The sequence below is a fragment of the Corythoichthys intestinalis genome, chromosome 1, assembly GCF_030265065.1.
Source record: "Corythoichthys intestinalis isolate RoL2023-P3 chromosome 1, ASM3026506v1, whole genome shotgun sequence".
Lineage (NCBI taxonomy): Eukaryota > Metazoa > Chordata > Actinopteri > Syngnathiformes > Syngnathidae > Corythoichthys > Corythoichthys intestinalis.
Genome location: NC_080395.1, coordinates 13,030,373 through 13,051,018, shown reverse-complemented (window position 1 = coordinate 13,051,018; position 20,646 = coordinate 13,030,373). Strand labels below are relative to the sequence as shown.

The window sequence follows — 20,646 nt, the reverse complement described above, 5'->3', positions numbered from 1 at the left end:
GTCTTTCTCATACATTATATCGTCTGGTTGTCTTACGTCTCTGACCGTTCTTGGGGATAATTTACATTGCTATGTTATGGGTTAGTATTATTGATCCCTGCCGACCTACTGTCACGAACCAATTGTGTTATTCCCCATTTTTGTTAGTCCCAATTGTGTGTATTTTTTTTTTTTTTTTGTGTTCAATAAACCATTGAACGATTGTGTCCGCAGATGCGGATCCTAACATCGGTAACTAAATAAACCAGACATTTCCAAAGATGGACGCTGGACTCTTCCTCGGCAGTACAATCCGGTAGCAATTTAATTTTGTTACGTTTTTGGTTTAATTTAGCCATTTCCAGTTTGCCATGTTGATAATTTTGATGTCTGTTTAGCGCTTTTCGCCTGCGAAAAAAAGAGGAAATTACGATCGGCCCCGCATGATATTTACGTCATCAGTCTTAGTGCTGTGACCTGGGAATTGTAATGGGAAGTTCGGAGCAGACATTTTCCAAGATGGTGCTGCCCATATTTCGCTCAGGAAACTTGTCTACAAGGACACACTTATTTATTTTTTTACTTCCTCTATTGGGAACCATTTATAAAGCTCTTCTGTGTTCTATATGAAAATCAACTTGAGAATGTCACTTCGGGAGATAGCCAATAGGTATTTCTGCATTCATTTTGAAGAGCATTAATTTAGTTTTCGTCAACATTGTGTCAATTTATCAAATCAATCATATCATAGGAATACAAAAAAAATGAATAATTATTAAATGTATAAATGCAGTTACAATACATATTTAATTCATGAAAGTCATGTGAAACAACCGGCTTTCAGTGGATGCTTCTTGCAAACAGTGACCTTTCCAAGCCGTTCCTTCGCCTGGATGTTGTTTTACCTTGCATTCGTCTTCTTTCGTACTTTTGGAATAATTAGGTCTCATGGCTAGCAAGAAAAACAGTGAGCCTGAGAAGCTTCAGTGCTTGAAAATGAACTGATTCAATTATTTTGTTGCCTGATGAAAAAATTTCAATGAAAATAGTATATAGTAAGTTGGATAAAGACCTAACTTTCAACTGATTAATTTCCAGACAAACTTCTGAGCCTTTAAAATTGAGATATTGATAGTTATGACTCAAATTCCATTATGTTTATCATAAGTATTCAATATTTTTGGAGTCCAAACTCTCCAAAATATTACACTGAAGTTTCAGCATCTGAACGTTTCTACTTCCGGTTCACTTGACGCAACATCTGTGACGGGGACTTGCAGTTCTTCTACTCTTCTCCCAACCAAACGAGCTCCTTCAAAGCATTCTCATCGGTAAATACCGAAGTAAGCGTTTTATTGGCCAAAAAATGTCCCATCTTAAACCTTGGTGGAAGTCTTTTGGCTTTATGTTGAAGTTTAGCAGGCTTACATGACTGCGTTTGTTTAGCTCAACTCGCTAGCCAAGACACCTTAACAAATTTCGATTGCTTTTACTTCATGCCGATGTTGTATCGAAATCTGCGATCCGTCAGAATCTGTGATGAAGGAGGGCGAGGTTGCCAACAGCAAGGCCGACAGCAACTACGAAGAGGAATCGGAGAAGACCGCTTACGCTAACGGCGTGAACTGCTACGTAAACGAGGCTCGCTGCCAGTTGCGAGGCTTATTTTCCCTTTCGCGGTATTAACGTCGTGACATTCGATCATGACATCGTTACTAAAAAGATGCTTTAAGAATTTTTTCGCAAGTTTCATGTGAATTTTTGACATTGTGAAATAGTCCGCTGCAATAAATTGCTATTATTCTTCATCATGATGAGGTTATTATGTAAATATCCCATTAAATAAATTACATAAAATGTATGGCTTTTGATGTTGTGAAAATGTGCGCTTTTCTAAATTAGGTACTCACTGTATTTGTGAAATTATGGAATTGTCCGCTCTTATAAATTACTTTCATTTTTTTAACTTGTGACTCTTCCACACATGCACTCACAATTTTAAATGTATAAGGACATTGATATAAATATATGCCGTAGTTTGTGATTGATCTCGCTGTATTTTCCTTATGCTGTTGCCCCCAGAGTATGTACATTTTGTCATCACTAAACATCACTATCATTAGATCAGCAAAGAGCCTTAAGGGTGACTAGACTGATTTTAGACACAATACAGGAGGATAACAATTTCTGATAGGTGCAGATGTGGCTTACAGAAATTGTCAGCATCAGAAAATGTGATCCTCCTGTATTGTGTCTAAAATCAGTCAAGTCACCCTTAAAGCTCTTTGCTGATCTAACGACAGCTCCCACTTCCCCTAGTACGTCTTCTTTCAATTGGACCCTCAGAGCTGAAAATTGGGTTAATCGGCTATCGCAAAAGTGCAAGGGTCAATGTTACAGCCCCACCTACAGTTGGGGAGGATCACAATTTCTGACAGCCACATTTGACCCTATCAGAAAATGTCATGATAGAATGTACAGACTCTGGGGGTCCAATTGAGACGAGATGTGGTAGGGGGGAGTAGGGATAGTGTCAGGGGATCAGGAAAGACCTTTAAGAGTGATTTGAATGTTCTTAGACACAGTAGCGGAGTATCACTATTTCCGACAGCCACATCTGCACCTATCGGAATATGTAATAATTAAATATAGAGCCTCTGGGGGTCCAGTTGAGAGGATATATAGTAGGGGGAGTAGGGATGGTGTCAGAAGATCAGCAAAGAGCTTTAAGAGTGACTTAATTGTTCATAGACACAGTAGAGGAGTATCACCATTTCCGACAGCCACATCTGCAACTATGAGAAAACGTGACACTAAAAATATAGTATCTGGAGGTCGTTTTAAGGAAATATGCGTTCAAATGACAGTAAGGGGATGTCAAATAAGTAAGGAATTGCCTTCAATGGGCTGAGAAATAGCATACGGAAAGTACAGCGAAATCACACACCAACTACCGCATTTCCATTTATGTCATTCATTGTCCTTATACATCGAAAATTGTTTATGCGTGAGTGTGTAAGGAAGAGTAATAAATTCGTAGAATGTAATTCATAAGTGCGGATAATTTCATAATCTCAAAAATACAATACAGCAATGTAATTTATTAGAACACACATTTTCACCGTCAAAAGTCATACAATAAATATAATTCATTTAATGGGATGTTTACACAATAACCTCGTCAGGAAGAATAAGAGGAAAAATAGCAATTTATAGCAGCTTACTATTTCACAATATCAAAAGTAATCTATTCAAGCAGGAACTTTCAAAACATCAAAATTTAATAATATATATGTGATTTTTTGAAGCAGACGTTTTCTTAATGTCAGCATCATGATTAAATATGACGTTTATTCGGTGAGAGGGAAAATAAGCCTTGGCAACTGCGGGTGTATACCCTCATTTACGTAGCAAATGGCAGTTTACGCTGTTAGCGTAAGTGGTCTTCTTCGATTCCTCATCTTCGTTGCTGTCGGCCTTGCTGTTGGCAACATCGCCCTCCTTTGTCACAGATTCTGACGGATCGCAGATTTCGGTACAACACCGACACCGATTTTTAAATGTTGTTTTAAAGGTGTTCACCTGCTTTCCAGACGAGAGTGGGAAATGATGAGAAGAAATCCAGGTCACGATGAACAACTGAAAAAGGACAGAAAATGACGGTAAAATCACAGCATTAGTTGTTGTATTTTTCATGGAATATCAGACTTGCATTGATGTGACTGTGACCAGACATTGTGACTGCAGGGCAAAATTCCCATAGGACAAGTGTGAAAATATACAAATATATGAAATATACAAGAAGTGACTTGTAAGAAGTGCTTTAAATCCTTTTGGCCCTTTTTGTAGGTTTGCCACCTTTCAGAAATTAAAATAAGGGACACACCCCTCGCGTCCGAAGCCGTATTGGCTAAATAAATAAATCAAAAAGGGACATCCCCAAAACTCCTAAAATCATACCTGTCAAGTTGTACGGTGTTGGCGTATTTTGTACAAGTTAGCACTGATTTTTAAATGATGTATGCAGTACGTTTGAAATCTGTACGTTATTCGTGCATGATGGGCTTTTTTTCTCCGTTCGGATTTTCTCACCGTTTTGGCAACGAGACTGTGCGTTACTACGTTGGTTGAATGACGCGAGAAAAGTCAGAGAAACAGAGAGAGAAGAGCGGGAGTGTGAAGGAGGGAAGAGTGTTGTGACTAGGGTTGGGCATCATTTGAAATTGAACGATTCCGGTTCCGATTCCACGTTTCGATTCCGGTTCCGAACGATTCTTGAGTCCGATTCTTTTAAGAGGCAATGTTTTAAAAAAAGGCAGGCTAAAAAAAAACGCATGGGCTATATTAATGTCTTAACTTCTCGATGATTTTTAAAAATTATATGAACTTCTCACAGGGCTAATTTTAACTTGTGTATAAATATCAGTCTTTGAACTTGGGCAATTTTTTTCCTCTTGGCGATCAGGGCATCAAAACATGGAATCGAAATCTAAAAATTTCAACGATTCCGGGAGCATCGGAGTGTTAGAACCGGTTCACATCGATGCTCGATGCCCAACCCTTGCTGTTGCAAACGCGATGCTAGGCTAGGTGGCTCCAATATTTCCTGACTGTAGCCGGCAGCCTACAATCTACGCCCACTTGATGCTACACTAGATATCATGTGCATATAGAACTACTTGCGAAATGACAGACTCGGCAGTGTTCGTAAACAACCGCCATCTTGAAGCAGTAGACTTTTCAGAAAGGCTCTGTTGTAGTGAAGCTACCTAGGGAACCTAAGTAACTTTTTACCTAAAATACTCCTAAATCGGCAAAATCTTGACTTGAATCTATCTTTAAATGATGGAACAGTTTTAAAACTTCCACATGTCGATAGTAGACAGAAGGGAACTAATGCAAAAACGGACCAATTTTAACAACTTTATCGGTTAATTCACACTCAGCCTTTGGTGCCTGGTGGATGTTAAGGTGTCTGACAACATCAACAAAATAAGTAGACAAAAGGAAAATGTTCAGTTTCCAAATCGATCATTAGCACCCTTCTTCTCACCGATGTTGGGGTCGAATGTTTTTATTATTTCTGTTGACAAATATCTGACGATAATTCCCGTTATCATTTTATCGGCCAGGGTTAAGTACGTAATAAAGTGTATTTACTTATGCAAAGCTAAAGGGTTCTTGGTGTAAAAAAATAGCAACATGAAAATCAAGGAAAAATCTTGACAACAGCAAAACACCCAAATTTTTTTTCCACCCAGAGTCCCGCAGACGTCACTGTAGAAGATCTTCACCCTGTCAAGCAGGATCCCCTCCACCCTAACCAGGAGAAGGAGTCTGAGATGCCTTGTATCAAACAGGAGGTGGAGCCAGAGACCCCGTACATTAAAGAAGAAGAACAGGAAGATGAAATCCCCACTTTTCCAATTTGTGTCATTGTGAAGATCGAAGAAGACGAAGGTCCAAGCGACGAGAGCGGATCAGCGAAACCTTCAAGCGACTGCTCATTTCAGCACCTGACAACAAAAGAAGAGGGACGATCGCAACCGGACGGCCTCTTGGCTCCGCTTTCGGGCAGCGACGACATAACATCACACTCTTCTGTCTTTAACACTGATGAGGAGGAGGATGACTTTGACCAAAATGCTTCAAAATCCTCAAATAAGCCATCGTTGAAAAGAGAAACAAAAGAACGCTTGGTTGGGAAACCTTTTCCCTGCTCAGTTTGTGAGAAAAGATTTTCTTTGAAGACTTCTTTAGAAAGGCATCAGCGTACACACACTGGAGAAAAGCCTTTTGTCTGCACATGTTGTGGTAAAAGATTCAGCGCGAAGGGAAATTTAAACAGACACGCAAGCACACACAGTGGGGAAAAGCCTTTTTCCTGCACATTTTGCGATAAAAGATTTCATCAGAGGAGTGATTTAGAAAATCATACTCGTATACACACTGGAGAAAAGCCTTTTGCCTGCACATCTTGTGGCAAACGATTCACCCATAAGGGAAGTTTAATCTCACACACACGCAGACACACGGAAGAGAAGCCTTTTGCTTGCACACTTTGTGATAAAAGATTTCATCAGAAAGCTAATTTAGAAGATCATAAGCGTACACACACTGGAGAAAAGCCTTTTGCTTGCTCACTTTGTGATAAAACATTCACTCAGAAAACAAATTTGGTCACGCACGAAAACGGACACACTGGAGAGAAGCCTTTTGCCTGCACACTTTGCGATAAAAGATTTTATCGGAAGACTAATTTACAAATGCATAAGCGTACACACACTGGAGAAAAGCCTTTTGCCTGCTCACGTTGTGGGAAAAGATTCACTCGGAAGGGACGTTTAGTATCGCATACAAGAAAACACACTGTGGAACAACCTTTGAATTGCAGTGTGTGACCAAATACTCGCAGTCCTACCACGCATTTGCCGTGGAAAAAACATTTCAATTTCCTTATGCAGTTTCCCTTAAGCCTCTTTAGAAAAAGTTGTTCAAATGATTTTGCAGGCCCTGTTCTTTTTCACAACTATCTACTGTTGTGATTTTCCTAATTGAATGAATTGAGTTACATGCCTTTCTGTTGAGTTTGTTCCATAATTTACAAACTGCTGACTGAAGACCCTTTCAGACTTATATCCCGGTAAATTCCCGTGTAAGGTGACATGGGATTTAGCCGTATGATGGCTTTCACACATGGGGAAATGTCCCGGGAATAAACGGGGTTTTATGTGTAAAAGTGGGTTCCCGGGTTGGCGTCTTGGCGCTCTCTGTGCAGGGAGGGCGGCTGGCGCGATGTTATAACCGGATCATTACGTTATTTTTGGTCAGCATCAGCCGTCAAATTCTGTTGGTCAGATCGTGTTTTGTTGTGTCGATTGTGGGGGCGTTCCCGACGTCGTACCTGAAGCCAATTCAAGTTTATCAAGACTGTATTTAATTAAGCCATGTGATCCAAGAGATATCAACTTCCTGCGCGCCATTCGACAACTTGTACTCTCAAATTTCGAGCATTTGCTAGCTTGTTCTTCTGCCACCCTTGTTTTGAAATGCTTTACGTTGAGCTAGTTTTTCAGTTCTTGTCGGCTCTCTTCCTAGCCTTTAGGTAAGTATTATTTATCTCTGTCGAGTTACTGTCACGGACCCATTGTTTTATTCCCAATTTTTGTTATTCCCAATGGCGTGTATTTTTTTGTATTGAGTAAACCAGTGTTTTTCAACCTTTTCTGTGTCACGGCACATTTTTACACTGGAAAAAAATCTCGCGGCACACCATAAAGCAAAAATGTTCAAAAATTGAACACAAAGCTGATATACCGTCAGGAATCTTCGTCAACAGTTCTTAGTCTATCTATGTCTTTATTTTTTATCGCAGTTAGGCTTGAAAAGCTCAGAATTGCCAGACGGGGACTTCAGAAATGTCTTTAATCGCATCGGGGCAAGCATCTCACTGACAATGGCTTTGCAGTCAGGTAGTGTCTCTTTTTGGATTCAGCAACAAGTTTAGCAACGAGGCTTTGAGGGCTTTCTCATTTACCTTTGTAGTGTTTTTCAAAAAAGTTGCTTTTTTTCTCTGTGTTTTCATGGAGACAAACAAAATACTCAATTGACTTGTTTTAAAACGAGAGGAAATGCAACTGCTCTTATCACGTTCAAGAACTGCTCGGATTTGTTGTACTCCAACATAAAAGTAAGCAGCAAAAGAAGAACACCATATTCAATGTAAATAAAGCACCTCGTGGTGGATGTCGGGAGGAACACCATTTAAGGAGGGGACTGTTACAAACTCCGCCTGAAGACATTAAAAAATTGCGATATTGGATGACTTCTTGCGGCACACCTGACGATCTCTCACAGCACACTAGTGAGCCGCGGCACACCGGTTGAAAAACACTGGAATAAACCATTGAACACATCCCTCCGTTGTTGTTTGCGTTGAGGTACAAAATTCGGCCTCACATTCTGCCCACATTCATACTGACGTGATCAACAGAGATAGTTAGCTCTGATTGGTTCAAATGTGCATGTTTTCTGGAACAGCAAAAAAAAAAAAAGTTTGTTGAATTGATGCGACAAAAATAGGGCAATGGATCAAATCTTTAAGAGCAAGGAAAGAGTTGAGGAGGCTTAGTTATCATATTTAGTTTTATTTGCTCTGATGGGTAGGTTCAGAACATCTTCGCTGTCAATGTGCACTTTAGACTTATAATGTATTCATTTATGTTAGGCTACTTATTCATTTCCTTATGATTTAAAAAAAAAAAAGTCAATATTTGCGCGATCTTCAAAATATATTCTATTTCACTCTGCATAATAGTTCAAATATTAAATTTTATTAATATGCCTCTTCTGAAGTCCGTACACAAGAAAGCCTGCAAACTGCAAATTGCTGAAGACATGTCAACAAAGCACATGGATTACAGGAACCATATCCTATGGTCTGATGAGACGGCGGGCTTTCTTGTGTACCGTCTTCAGAAGAGGCTTCCTCCTGAGGTGACAGCCATGCACACCAATTTCATGTAGAGTGCGGCGTATGGTCTGAGCACTAACAGGCTGACCCCCCCCCCCCACCACCACCACCACCACCACCACCTCTTCAATCTCAGCAGCAATGCTGACAGCACTCCTGCAATGAGTCACATGACATTTTGGAGGGAAAATGACAAGCAGTACTCAATTTGGACATTTAGGGATGTACGTTTTTTCAAAGGGATGTACTCACTTTTGTTGCCAGGGGTTTAAATATTAATGGCTATATTTTAAGGGGAAAATAAATTAACTCTATTATACAAGCTGCACACACACTACTTTTTATTGTGTCAAAGTGTCATTTTGTCAGTGATGTCCCATGAAAAGATATACTTAAATATCTGCAGAAATGCGAGGGGTGTACTCAATTTTGTGATACACTGTATGTAGCACTTTTGGTCATTTCTATCATGTCTTTTGATGGCTGCACTTCATGGCACTTCAGCTCGCAATTCAGTTTGACTTGAAGGTAGTTCGTTAGTGTGTCCAATTATAAATTAAAAAGGTCAATTGAAAAAAATTAACGTACCGATGCAATCATTGAGTCAGAAAACATTTCTTTTGCTAATTCTGAGAAGTGATCAGCAATAACAACAAACAAATTGGCAGAATAAAATCTCTGCTTTCATCACTTTTCATTCTGCATAATTCATCTTTATGACCAGTGTTGTTATTCTTACTTTAAAAAAGTAATTAATTACAGTTACAAATTACTTCTCCCAAAAAGTAATGAAGTTGGTAACTCAATTACCTGAATGTAAGAGTAATTAGTTACTTGGCAAAGTAACTAGTGTTACCTTTCATGCCCCCCCCCCCCCCCCCCCCCCCGAAAAAAAAACACAAACATAGTAACCTTTGTTATGTTTGGAAGTCATTTAATGTTGTGAATCAACTGTTGTTAAAATTGCTCCCGTTTTTGCATAGTTCCCTTCTGTCTACTTTTGATATGTGAAAGTTTTAAAACTGTTTCATCATTTAAAGATAGATTCAAGTCAAGATTTTGCCGATTTAGGAGTATTTTAGATAAAAAAGTTACTTTGGTTCGCTAGGAAGGCTCACTACAACAGCACCTTTCTGAGAAGTCTACTGCTTTAAAATGGCGGCTGTTTACTAACGCCCCCAAGTCTGTCATTTCGCATGTAGTTCTATATGCATGTGATATCTAGTGTAGCATCAGGTGGGCGTAGATTGTCGGCTGTCAGCTATAGTCAGGAAATATTGGAGCCACCTAGCCTAGCATCGCATTTGCAACAGCGTCACAACACTCTTCCCTCCTTCCCACTCCCGTTCGTCTATCTCCGTGTCTTGCGTCATCCAACCAACGTAGTAACGCATAGTAACGCACATTGTCTCGTTGCCAAAACGGTGGCAAAATCCAGAATGAGAAGAAAAAAAAAACGTAATGCACGAAAAACGTACAGATTTTGAACGTACGGTGTACACATTTAAAAAATCAGTGCTGAATTGCACAAATTACGCCGAAACCGTACATCTTGACAGGTATGTATTATATATATTTTGGAGTCCAAACTCTCCAACATTTTACACTGAAGGTTCAGCACCTGAACGTTTCTACTTCCGGTTCACTTGACGTAACATCTGGGACTGTGCACCAATCCGGGAATTGCAGCTTTTTCGTAACTCTTCTCCTAACCAAACGCTTCAAACATTCTCATCGAGTAAATACCGAACTAAGCGTTTTATTGGAAAAAGAAACGTCCGATCTTAAGGCTTGGTTGAAGTCAATTGGCTATATGTTGAAGTTTAACAGGCTTACATAACTTCGTTTTATTTAGCTCAACTCGCTAGCCAAGACACGTTAACGCATTTCGATCGCTTTTACTTAACGCCAACACCGATTTGTACAATTTGTTTTAAAGGGGGCGGGGTCACCTGCTTCACAGACGAGAGTAAGAAATGAGGAGAGGAAATCCAGGCCACGACAAACAACTGAAAAACGAAAGAAAATGAGGGTAAGATCACGACATTAGTTGTTGTATTTTTCATGGAATATCAGACTTACGTTGATGTGACTGTGACCAGTGATTGTGACTGTAGGGCAAAATTCCCATTTCTGGCTCAAGATGGGACAAGTGTGAAAATATTGGGAAGGTTCCAAAATGTACAAGAAGTGACTTGTAAGAAGTGATTTCGAAAATTGTTTATTACTCGAAGCTCCATTCATGGAGAACGTGGTGGTCATCTCCTGGTGCATTGCCTGTACTGCAGGCTGCAGCCATGCGAAAGGTTGACGCTACAAGTGTGCATTTTGAACTGTTCAAGAGGGATTTGCCAACAACAATGTTCAACATGAACATTGCTGTATGTTGTGCACTTTCGTTTTTACATTGCACAAAGTTAAAAACAGAATTCAGAACACAATGCGAAGTATTGATGCAATCCCTAAACTTATATACCCATAACCAGAAAACCCTATTTTAATTTGCACTCAGCCCTTTGTACATGAAGTCTTAAGGTGTCTGACAATATCAACAAAATAAATAGAGAAAAGGAAAATCTTCAGTCTTAAAATTGAGCATCAGCACCCTCTTTCTCGCCGGTGTTGGGGTCTAATTTTTTTATTATTTGTGTTGACAAATATTATATGACGATAATTACCATTATCATTTTATTAGCCAGGGTTAAGTGTACGTCAACGTGTACTTACTGTATCCACAGCTAAAGTGTTCTTTGTAGGGCTGAACGATATCTGAAAAAACATTCATTGCAAACTTTTTGGGCGTCAGGGTTTCCCCTAGGATTTTTTTGAAGCTGTGGTGGTGGTAGAGGTGGGCAGCGTCTGAGTCGGACAAACCCATTATTAAGCCTGTCGCAATATGCAATAATTCCATTTATCGCGCGATAAATTAAAATGAAGGCGGTAATTTTTCCGCTGCGATTTATCGCCGTGCGTGCGCGCGTGCGGCTGACGTGCTGTTAAAAGTTCGTTACCAACTGCGCAAAATGCATCTTCCTTCCAGGTCTGGCAAAAACTAGCGCCGGAGCCAATCTTTCCCATTATATCCTATTGTTCAACGTATGCCGACCACGTCAGTGCTCTGGAGTGACTGTGGACCAACCACGGCGCGCCGGTGTTGTTGACGTGTGGCCGCTCCCGTCAGGAGTGGCATTTCACGCGGGCCGGCTATTTTTCAGCACAACGCCGGATATTTACAACGAAGTCCGCCAAAACATTGTTACCGACTTGGCTGCTACGAACAACCTCGCATTGACACAGAACAGCTGAATGAAATTACGAGCGCTGTGCTTCAAACTCGTCCTGTTTATTAAAGTCTGGTGTTGTGTAGTAATGAGCAGACGTGACTTCAGCGGTGCTTGCTAACTTTTTTAATGCGCCCACACACTAGATATCATGAAATGGCAAACTAGATGTGCTACTTCCCATACCATTGGCTACGTGAGCCCAGAGTGATTATGGGACACCTAGTCCATATACTATATAGATGAATTCTAAACTGTCATGACTGAATGGAAGTTAAGAAGGCCAAATCAATCCATACCAGTGACTATAGATAATGTTGCAAATATTGTTAATTCAGTACGTGACACAGATGGATTCGGACCACAAATAGGATGTCTTGCTCATGTAGTAAACCTAGCTGCAAAGAGAGCTGTAGCAGTGAACAGTGTACCCTGCCTCACTTTACAAACAGTAAAGATTGTTCTCAGCAGTTTTATACTAACTTTTTTCAGATCAGTAAGAAGTAAGCACATAAATATTATGCACTAAAATGCATGTTTATATGATGCCAATTTAATGTTTGCTCGTTAGCCCAAAAAAAAAAAAAAAAAAAGAAACAATTTTTTTTTATTTTATTTTATTTTTTTTTTGCAGAGCATTAAATGTATTGAATCGGATCGAAAATCGTGTCCCTCGTATCAAAAATCGTACCGAACTGTGACTTAACTATCGTTGCATCCCTGTGGAACACCGCTGCAGAGGCTATGACGGGAAAAGTTTTCATTTGCCTAAATGCTTAAGTTATTAATTGCAATTTTTTTTTTAAAAACACATTTTATTTATTCTGTGTTTTTGTGCGCTATCAATATTGTTGTTTTTTACTTAAGAGGCATGGTCTATTGTTTTTAGTGATTTCTTTAAAAGTATTTTTGAATTTAGTCAATATTTATCGCGTTTAAATGGGTGTACCTGATCTATTAATATATAATGTATTCTCACTGTGTTATTGTAAATTAGTTTTTAAAAAATTGGTGGGGGGGGCGCAATAATATCGCATATCGCAATAATTTATGAGAATAATTATCGCACACGAAAATTTGTTATCGCGACAGGTCTACCCATTATGTGCCGCGCCGAATTTGTTTCATATCCTGACAAATATAATTTTTTTAAACTTTTTTTTTTCTCTAAGAACCATAACAAAAATTTGCGAATTTTGCATCCTGCCTGCGAACACTTGATTTTCCTGGACAAAAAAAATAAATAGATAATAAAAATGGAAATCAGCAATAGATAGATCAATTTATTGTCAAGTCTGTCTTCACCTACACAGGAATACGAAAAAAAAGAGATCTAGGAAATGAAGACACTCAAGCATCTGTAACTTACATTGTTCAGAAATAAATGCCTTACTCTGAGATGGGCACTGTCAACGCAAATGGCCAACAGTTGCTGTCAGCAGCACTCCCAATTCATCAGTTTATAATCCGATCTTTGACATCATGACATCTGACTTGGTCCATATTCTGAAACACATTCAATGTTTTACCATAGACTTCATAACCTATTGACATGACACAGGAAACAGGGCCGAGTCGTAGGGGGCCTATTTTCAAAAACTTCAAATATTTACAAAACAAAGCTGCTACCGACCTACAACCAAAACAGGCACCTACCTTAGCCATATATGAGTCTCCATGAGCAGCCGCATCCAAAAATTCAAAGTCGTTCCCTTATAAAATCCTGATTTATTACCTTAAATATAAGTATAACACAATTTAAAATGGCTATAAAAGTCTCAGATTTTACACTAGATGCACAAAAATCACCAAATGCAGAGATAACCGCCTATATTTTCAGAATCATTAGCAATATTAAATATATCATATAGGTTTTTGACCAAAATAGCAACTTAATTTTTATTTTTATTTTTTTACCGTTTTTTTTCGGACTATAAGTCGCCCCAGCCATAAAATGCCCAACGAAGAGGAAAAAAACATAAGTCGCACAGGAGTACAAGTTGCATTTTTGGGGGACGTTTAATAAAATCCAGCACAAAGAACAGATACGTCATCTTGAAAGGCAATTTAAAATAAAAATACAATAGAAAACTACATGCTGAATAAGTGTACAGTATGCTAATGTTACATGATGCACAAACAACGAAATGCGAACGTGGCCGGCTGCATTTATGAAGCAAACCAAATGTTTACGTGTTCAAAAAAATAATAATCGCATTGCGATAGGACTATTGCTCGTGCGCAGATTGCGATTGCGATATTCAAACGATATATTGTGCAGGCCGAGTTTTTAGTGTCAGAAAAAAAAAGCAACATGAAAATCATGGAAAAATCTCGACTTTAGCAAAACACGTGATTTTTTTTTCTCCCCCCCACCCAGAGTCCCGCAGACGTCACTGTAGAAGATCTTCACCCCGAGAAGCACAATCCCCTCCACGTTAAACAGGAGGAGGAGTCTGAGATGACGTGTATCAAACAGGAGGCGGAGATGACATGTATCAAACAGGAGGCGGAGCCAGAGACCCTCTACATTAAAGAAGAAGAACAGGAAGATGAAAACCCCAAGTTTCCAATGTGTGTTAGAGTGAAGATCGAAGAAGACGAAGGTCCAAGCGAAGAGAGCGGATCAAAACATTGGAGCGACAGCTCATTTCAGAACCTGACAACAAAAAGAGAGGGACAATCGCAACTGGACGGCCTTTTGGCCCCGCTTTCGGACAGCGACGATGTAACGTCACACTCTTCTGACTTTAACACTGATGACGAGGAGGATGACTTTGACCAAAATGCTTCAAAATCCTTAAACATGTCATCATTGAAAAGAGACATTCAAGAAAGTGCGGTGAGGAAAGCTTTTCCCTGCTCACTTTGTGATAAAATATTTTCTTGGAAACATCAATTAAAATCACACATGTCTACACACACCGGGGAGAAGCCTTTTGGCTGCACACTTTGCAATAAAAGATTTTGTCGCAATTCTAGTTTACTTAGACATAAACGTACACACACTGGAGAGAAGCCTTTCGCCTGCACACTTTGCGATAAAAGATTTCATCAGAAGACTGATTTAAAAAGTCATAAGCGTTGGCACACTGGAGAAAAGCCTTTCACCTGCACGTCTTGTGGTAAACGATTCACCCATAAGGGAAATTTAAACAAACACACACGCAAACACACTGGAGAGAAGCCTTTCGCCTGCACATTTTGCGATAAAAGATTTCATCAGAAGTCTCGTTTAGAAGTGCATCAGCGTACACACAGTGGAGAGAAGCCATTTGCCTGCACACTTTGCGATAAAAGATTTTATCAGAAGCCTCAGTTAGAAGAGCATCAGCATACACACGCTGGAGAGAAACTTTTCGCCTGCACACTTTGCGATAAAAGGTTCGATTGTAAGGATGATTTAGAACTGCATCAGCAATCACACAGTCGGAAAAAGCCTTTTGCCTGCACAACTTGTGGTAAAAGATTCGTCGAGAAGGGAGGTTTAAAGAAACACATAAGGACACACACTGGAGAGAAGCCTTTCTCCTGCACTCTTTGCGACAAAAGATTTTCAACGAAGAGTCATTTAGAACAACACACACATACACACACAGGGGAAAAGCCTTTTGCCTGCTCATTTTGTGATAAAAGATTTGCTCAGAAAGGAAATTTAGTCTCACACGCAAGAGTACACACCGGAGAGAAGCCTTTTGCCTGCACACATTGCGGGAAAAGATTCACTCAGAAGGGACCTTTAGTATCACACACAAAAAAACACACTGTGTGACTAAATATTCTGATTCCTGCCATGCATTTACAGTGGAAAAAGCATTTAAATTTCTTTATTCAGTTTCCCTTAAACCTCTTTTGAAAAAGTTATTAAAAGGCACTGTTCTTTTTCACTGCTATCCAATATTGTGATTTTCTTAATTGAATCAATTGAGTTTCATGCCTCTCTGTTGAGTTTGTTCCATAACTTGCATACGCTGACTAAAGACACTTTCAGACTTGTATCCTGGTAAATTTACGTGTAAGGTGACATGGCTTTCCCACATGGGGAAATGTCCCGGGAATAAACCGGGTGTGTGTCATTTGAAAAAGTTGTTGAAACGATTTTGCATGGTGCTTTGTTTTTCGCAGCTATCCAAATATTCTGATTAAAAAATAATCATAATAAATTGCATTACATCTTTCTGTTCAGACTGCTCCACAATTTACATATGGCTCACTGCTTTTCACAAATTTACTTCTGAATGTTGACATTTGAAATCGAGCTCTATATTTCCTCGAAAACAACTTCCTCCCTTCCACCTTCATCTCTCACCCTCCCTTTACAAGACATCAATTCATGGCTAACCTCAAACCTCCTCAATACCTCAAAATCAGAAGTCCTTCCAGTAGGCACCCTCGCAATGCTCACTAGTCACGGTAACTCCTGTTTTTACCACTAATGTAGGCATGTGCCGGTTAACGATTTCAAGGTTTACTGTGGTATTAAAATGTCATGGTTTCAAAACCACTAGAATTTTCCGTCCTACTGTAGTACGGTTTTAGCTATTTTTAATGTCCCAAAAATACAGCGAGAAATGGAGCGGGAGCGCTCACCCCTCCCCCGCCGATTGTTGCTATGTCTGTCAGTGACGCTACTCTGTGCTATACACTAGAGTTGACACAATGGCTGAATGAAAGTGGTGAGCTTTTTCCCCGTCAAAAAAAAAAAAAAAAAAAAGTTTATATGGGAGTATTTTTGAGTCGGTTTGACTCCAAACATAAACCATAGTGTATCATATGGGATTTTTCATTATGTACAATCCGGTTCAAAAGTTTAAGGTCAAAGCGACCCCAAACTTTCAAGCGGTAGTGTAGGTGTTGCGTAAAAGGATTTATTGAGCACATAAAATAAAAAAAAACACGCGATGACGTAAAGGGTCCGTGACAGTAGGACAGGATCAATAAATTTTCTTTTTTCTTTTTTTCAAACCGACGGAAAACTGCGGTGAGAGGCAGACAAAGGGAAAAATAAGGCAATGATGACACGAACAACGAAGGAATATACAAACTGTCAAATGGCAGCAAGTCAATATCTCAGCAAGCCACCTAGGATCGGTTTAAAGACACTGCTAATGAGCTGGAATTGGATGCCGGTACAACGTAAGGAACTTGTCCCACATCTCTGTAACAAAACAATTTTACCAGCAGCAGAATGTAACAAAACCATGCCAGTCATCATACTAGCTTCGCTTGCTAGCTAGCACGGCTTTTCTCCCAGTCCAGTTAAACTGCGTCATCACCCCCAGGGTGCATTGCGTGCGTCAAACATTGCGCCTTCTGTGGGTCAAAACATGTACTAACTATTATATATTTTTAAATCAATGGCAGTAATATGTGTTTCTAATACTTATTTTAGAAAAAGAGAACAATTGTGGCTTACTAGAGCCTACAAGTCTATAAGTCCGAGGATCGCTTTAAGGTGTCTGACATTGTCAACAGAATAAATAGACAAAATGAAAACGTTCAGTTTCAAAAATGAGCATCAGCATCTCGCCAGTGTTGGAGTGGTTTCGTTACAGTTTAAATTAAAGATGTCCCGATCGATCGGGATGCCGATCGATCGGGTCCGATCACGTCCTTTTCAAAATATCGGAATCGGCAAAAAATATCGGATATGCCTTTTTTAAATATATATATATTTTTTAATTAAATCGTTTTCTACTTGTATTAACGTTACAGACAAAATGTCTTACACTCATTCAGAGTCTTTAGTTTTGGCTTAAAGTAGGGTTATCAAATTTATCGCGTTAACGGCGGTAATTAATTATTTTTCAATTAATCACGTTAAAGTATTTAACGCAATCAACGCATGCGCTGCACGACCCACTCACGCAATGTCGCGTTCAATTTATAATGGTGCCGTTTTACCTATATATAGAGCTAAAAGGCAGCGTAAAATGAGTAGAGTGAATTTTGGCAGCCGTAAGAGCCTTTTTTTAATTGGCTAAAGCCTTACAATCACTCTCTCAACAATTAGAAGTATCGTGGGAAGCAATGTGGGGAAGAACTGTAGTAGTTGACCTTTTTCTCAACACCCTATGTTATTTCCCAACACGAAGATATATCAATTGGTGCCACTTTGCACAGTCATGGTTGCACTTCCCATCATGCATTTGGGAAAGACAGTTAAATGGCTACAGTATCATTTACTGAAAGCTCAGCAAATACACTAGATGGCAATATTTAGTCACAATATACAAAGTCACATTTATCCTTTAAGAATTACAAGTCTTTCTATTCGTGGATCCCTCTCACAGAAAGAATGTTAATAATGTAAATGCCATTTTGAGGATTTATTGTCATAATAAACAAATACAGTACTTATGTACTGTATGTTGAATGTATATATTCGAGTTTTATTATTTTTTTCTTAATGCATTGCCAAAATGAATATGATTGGAATTGAATCGGGAGCAAAAAAAAGCAATCGGATCGGGAAATATCGAGATCGGCAGATACTCAAACTAAAACGATTGGGATCGGATTGGGAGCAAAAAAACATGTTCGGAACAACCCTAGTTTAAATCTATTGACTGTGATCAATAGAGATGTAACGGTACACAAAAATCTCGGTTCGGTACGTACCTCGGTTTTGAGGTCACGGTTCGGTTAATTTTCGGTACAGTAAGAAAACAATGCAAAATATAAATGTGCTAGTTGTTTATTACACACCTTTGTGCTTTCAACAATAGGAACATTAGCCTATACAAAGCTAGAATTCTGCTCAAAAAGTAACAGGTGTTTAAAGATAATCCAACAACAATTTGCCTTTCAGACCCCGCGTATTGGTCAGCTTTCTTTTTGAAAGAAAGACGAAAAAAGAAGTCCTGAGCTAAAGAGCAAAGCCATCCCAATGACAAAGATTTTAACATGTATTTTACAAATGAAATACCTCAATGAATCATTTTTTCCCCTTATGAACGGGTTTCAAAAGCTTTATTGGTGGATTTTCTCAAGTTAAAGCTCCACACAGAAATTAATCAATGTAATTGTGTAAGCAGGACCTGTGTATTATTCTTATTATTTAAGTACAGGTGTTTTAGCTCATTTCAATTTATTTTATTTAAATGGGCGATTATTTATTTTATTATGTGTTTGTATTTTACAAATGTGATGTAGTATTCATTTATATTGTATATTTTATGTTGTATAACTTACGTTCCTATGTAAATATTAGCTCCTACTTGTTTTTTTGTGGTAGGAGGGTTTTGTATTGAACACGGGGCCGTGTTGGTTATTATTATAGCAGAGAAGACAGCAGTAAATCAACAAAGACAAGTCAACTGTGCCCCGATCTACCACTCCAGAGATCTGATGGACTCAAAAAGTGGGTTACGATTGCATATTACTTTGAAAGTCGACCGGATCCACCGTATTTTTACACGAGTGACTTCCGGTCTGCCCGATCCTAGCTATCGGTAGTAGTATTGACGCAGGAGGGTCACGTCTCGTGTCAAATAATAAACTCTGCCGTTCTTTTCGCGTCCGTCGTGTTGAGCCGCTTCTGGGACACGTCTAACACGCGGCCGCACTGCGACTGGTCTGCATTGGCTGATTGACTTTAACGCCTGCGTTTCACTGCGTTCTCGCGGCGGCCACGTTGTCGCGCCATTGACATTTCTGGGTTATACTGTCGTACGGTGTTGGTCCTCATTATAGTAGAAAAGACGGAATAAATATAATCTACACAAAGAAACTGTAACCCGATCGACTCACAGCCTCGAAAAGTAAGGGTTAGATTACATCAGAAACTCGTTCGGTACACCTCAGTTCTGAACCGAGCACCACGTACCGAAACGGTTCAATACACATACATGTACCGTTACACCCTTAGTGATTAAACGTTTTTATTATTTATGTTGAAAAATATTAAATGGTGATAGTTACCGTTATCATTTTATCGCCCAGGGTAAAGTGTACTTAATAAAATGTATTTAAAGTATCCACAGCTAAATGGTTCTTAGTGTCAGAAAAAAATGCAACATGAAAATCAGGGCAAAATCTCGACTCTAGAAAGAAATTTATTATTTTTCACCCAGTGTCCCGCAGACGTCACTGTAGAAGATCTTCACCCTGAGAAGCACGATCCCCTCCACGTTAAACAGGAGGAGGAGCCCGAGATGCTTTGTATCAGACAGGAGGCGAGCCAAAGACCGCCTACATTAAAGAAGAAGAAGAGGAGGATTATATCCCCAAGTTTCCAGTGTGTGTCACTGTGAAGATAGAAGAAGACGAAGGTCTAAGTGAATAGGGCAGATCAGCGAAACATTCGAACGACACCTCATTTCAGCACCTGACCACAACAGGAGTTGGATGACCGGTCAGCCTTTTAGCTCTGCTTTCGGACTGCGATGATGTGACGTCACACTATTTTGCCTTTAACACTGATAATGATGACTTTGACAAAAATGGTTCGAAATCCTTAGACAAGTCATCATTGAAAAGAAAACCTTTTCCCTGCTCACTTTGTGATAAAACATTTCCTTGGATATGGTACTAAGAAGCGCACACACACCGGGGAGAAGCCTTTTTTCAGCACCTGTTGTGATAAACGATTCACTCAGAATGAAAATTTAGTATCGCACACAAGAAACCACACTGGAGAGGGCTTTTGTCTGCACAGTTTGTGGTAAAAGATTCAGTTGGAAGGGACATTCAGTATCGCATACAAGAAACCACACTGGAGAGAAGCCTTTTACCTGCACGCTTTGAGAGAAAGGATTTATTCAGGAGACTGATTTAGAAAAGCATCAGCGTACGCACACTGGAGAAAAGCCTTTTCGCTGCACATTTTGTGGTAAATGATTCACCCATAGGGTAAATTTAAACAGACAATAAGACACACTGGAGAGAAGCCTTTCGTGTGCACACTTTGCG

At 39.4% G+C, this 20,646-nt stretch overlaps 1 protein-coding gene across 3 annotated transcripts; it reads left to right on the top strand.

Moving 5' to 3' along the window:
* The first annotated feature begins 1,227 nt into the window (after positions 1-1,227).
* On the top strand, positions 1,228-16,042 carry LOC130924174 (gastrula zinc finger protein XlCGF57.1-like). 3 transcript variants are annotated; one of them, XM_057850589.1, is made up of 4 exons: positions 1,228-1,322; positions 3,554-3,641; positions 10,392-10,484; positions 14,114-16,042. In XM_057850589.1, exons 2-4 carry the CDS (start codon positions 3,636-3,638, stop codon positions 15,503-15,505), a joined length of 1,491 nt encoding a protein of 496 aa, XP_057706572.1. In that variant the 5' UTR covers positions 1,228-1,322; positions 3,554-3,635; the 3' UTR covers positions 15,506-16,042. The 3 variants fall into 3 exon arrangements, with proteins under 3 accessions (XP_057706572.1, XP_057706580.1, XP_057706565.1); XM_057850597.1 differs by having other exon boundaries at positions 1,304-1,322; positions 3,573-3,641; XM_057850582.1 differs by lacking the exons at positions 1,228-1,322; positions 3,554-3,641 and adding an exon at positions 9,957-10,190 and having other exon boundaries at positions 14,114-16,041.
* Positions 16,043-20,646: the final 4,604 nt, after the last annotated feature.

Excerpts from the sequence above, each read along its gene's own strand:
- LOC130924174 (XM_057850582.1), top strand. The coding sequence starts at position 10,014 with ATGTATTATATATATTTTGGAGTCCAAACTCTCCAACATTTTACACTG. Across the intron at positions 10,191-10,391 it reads GCTTCAAACATTCTCATCGA|GGGGCGGGGTCACCTGCTTC; the intron begins GTAAATACCGAA and ends TTTGTTTTAAAG. Across the intron at positions 10,485-14,113 it reads AAAAACGAAAGAAAATGAGG|AGTCCCGCAGACGTCACTGT; the intron begins GTAAGATCACGA and ends CCCCCCACCCAG.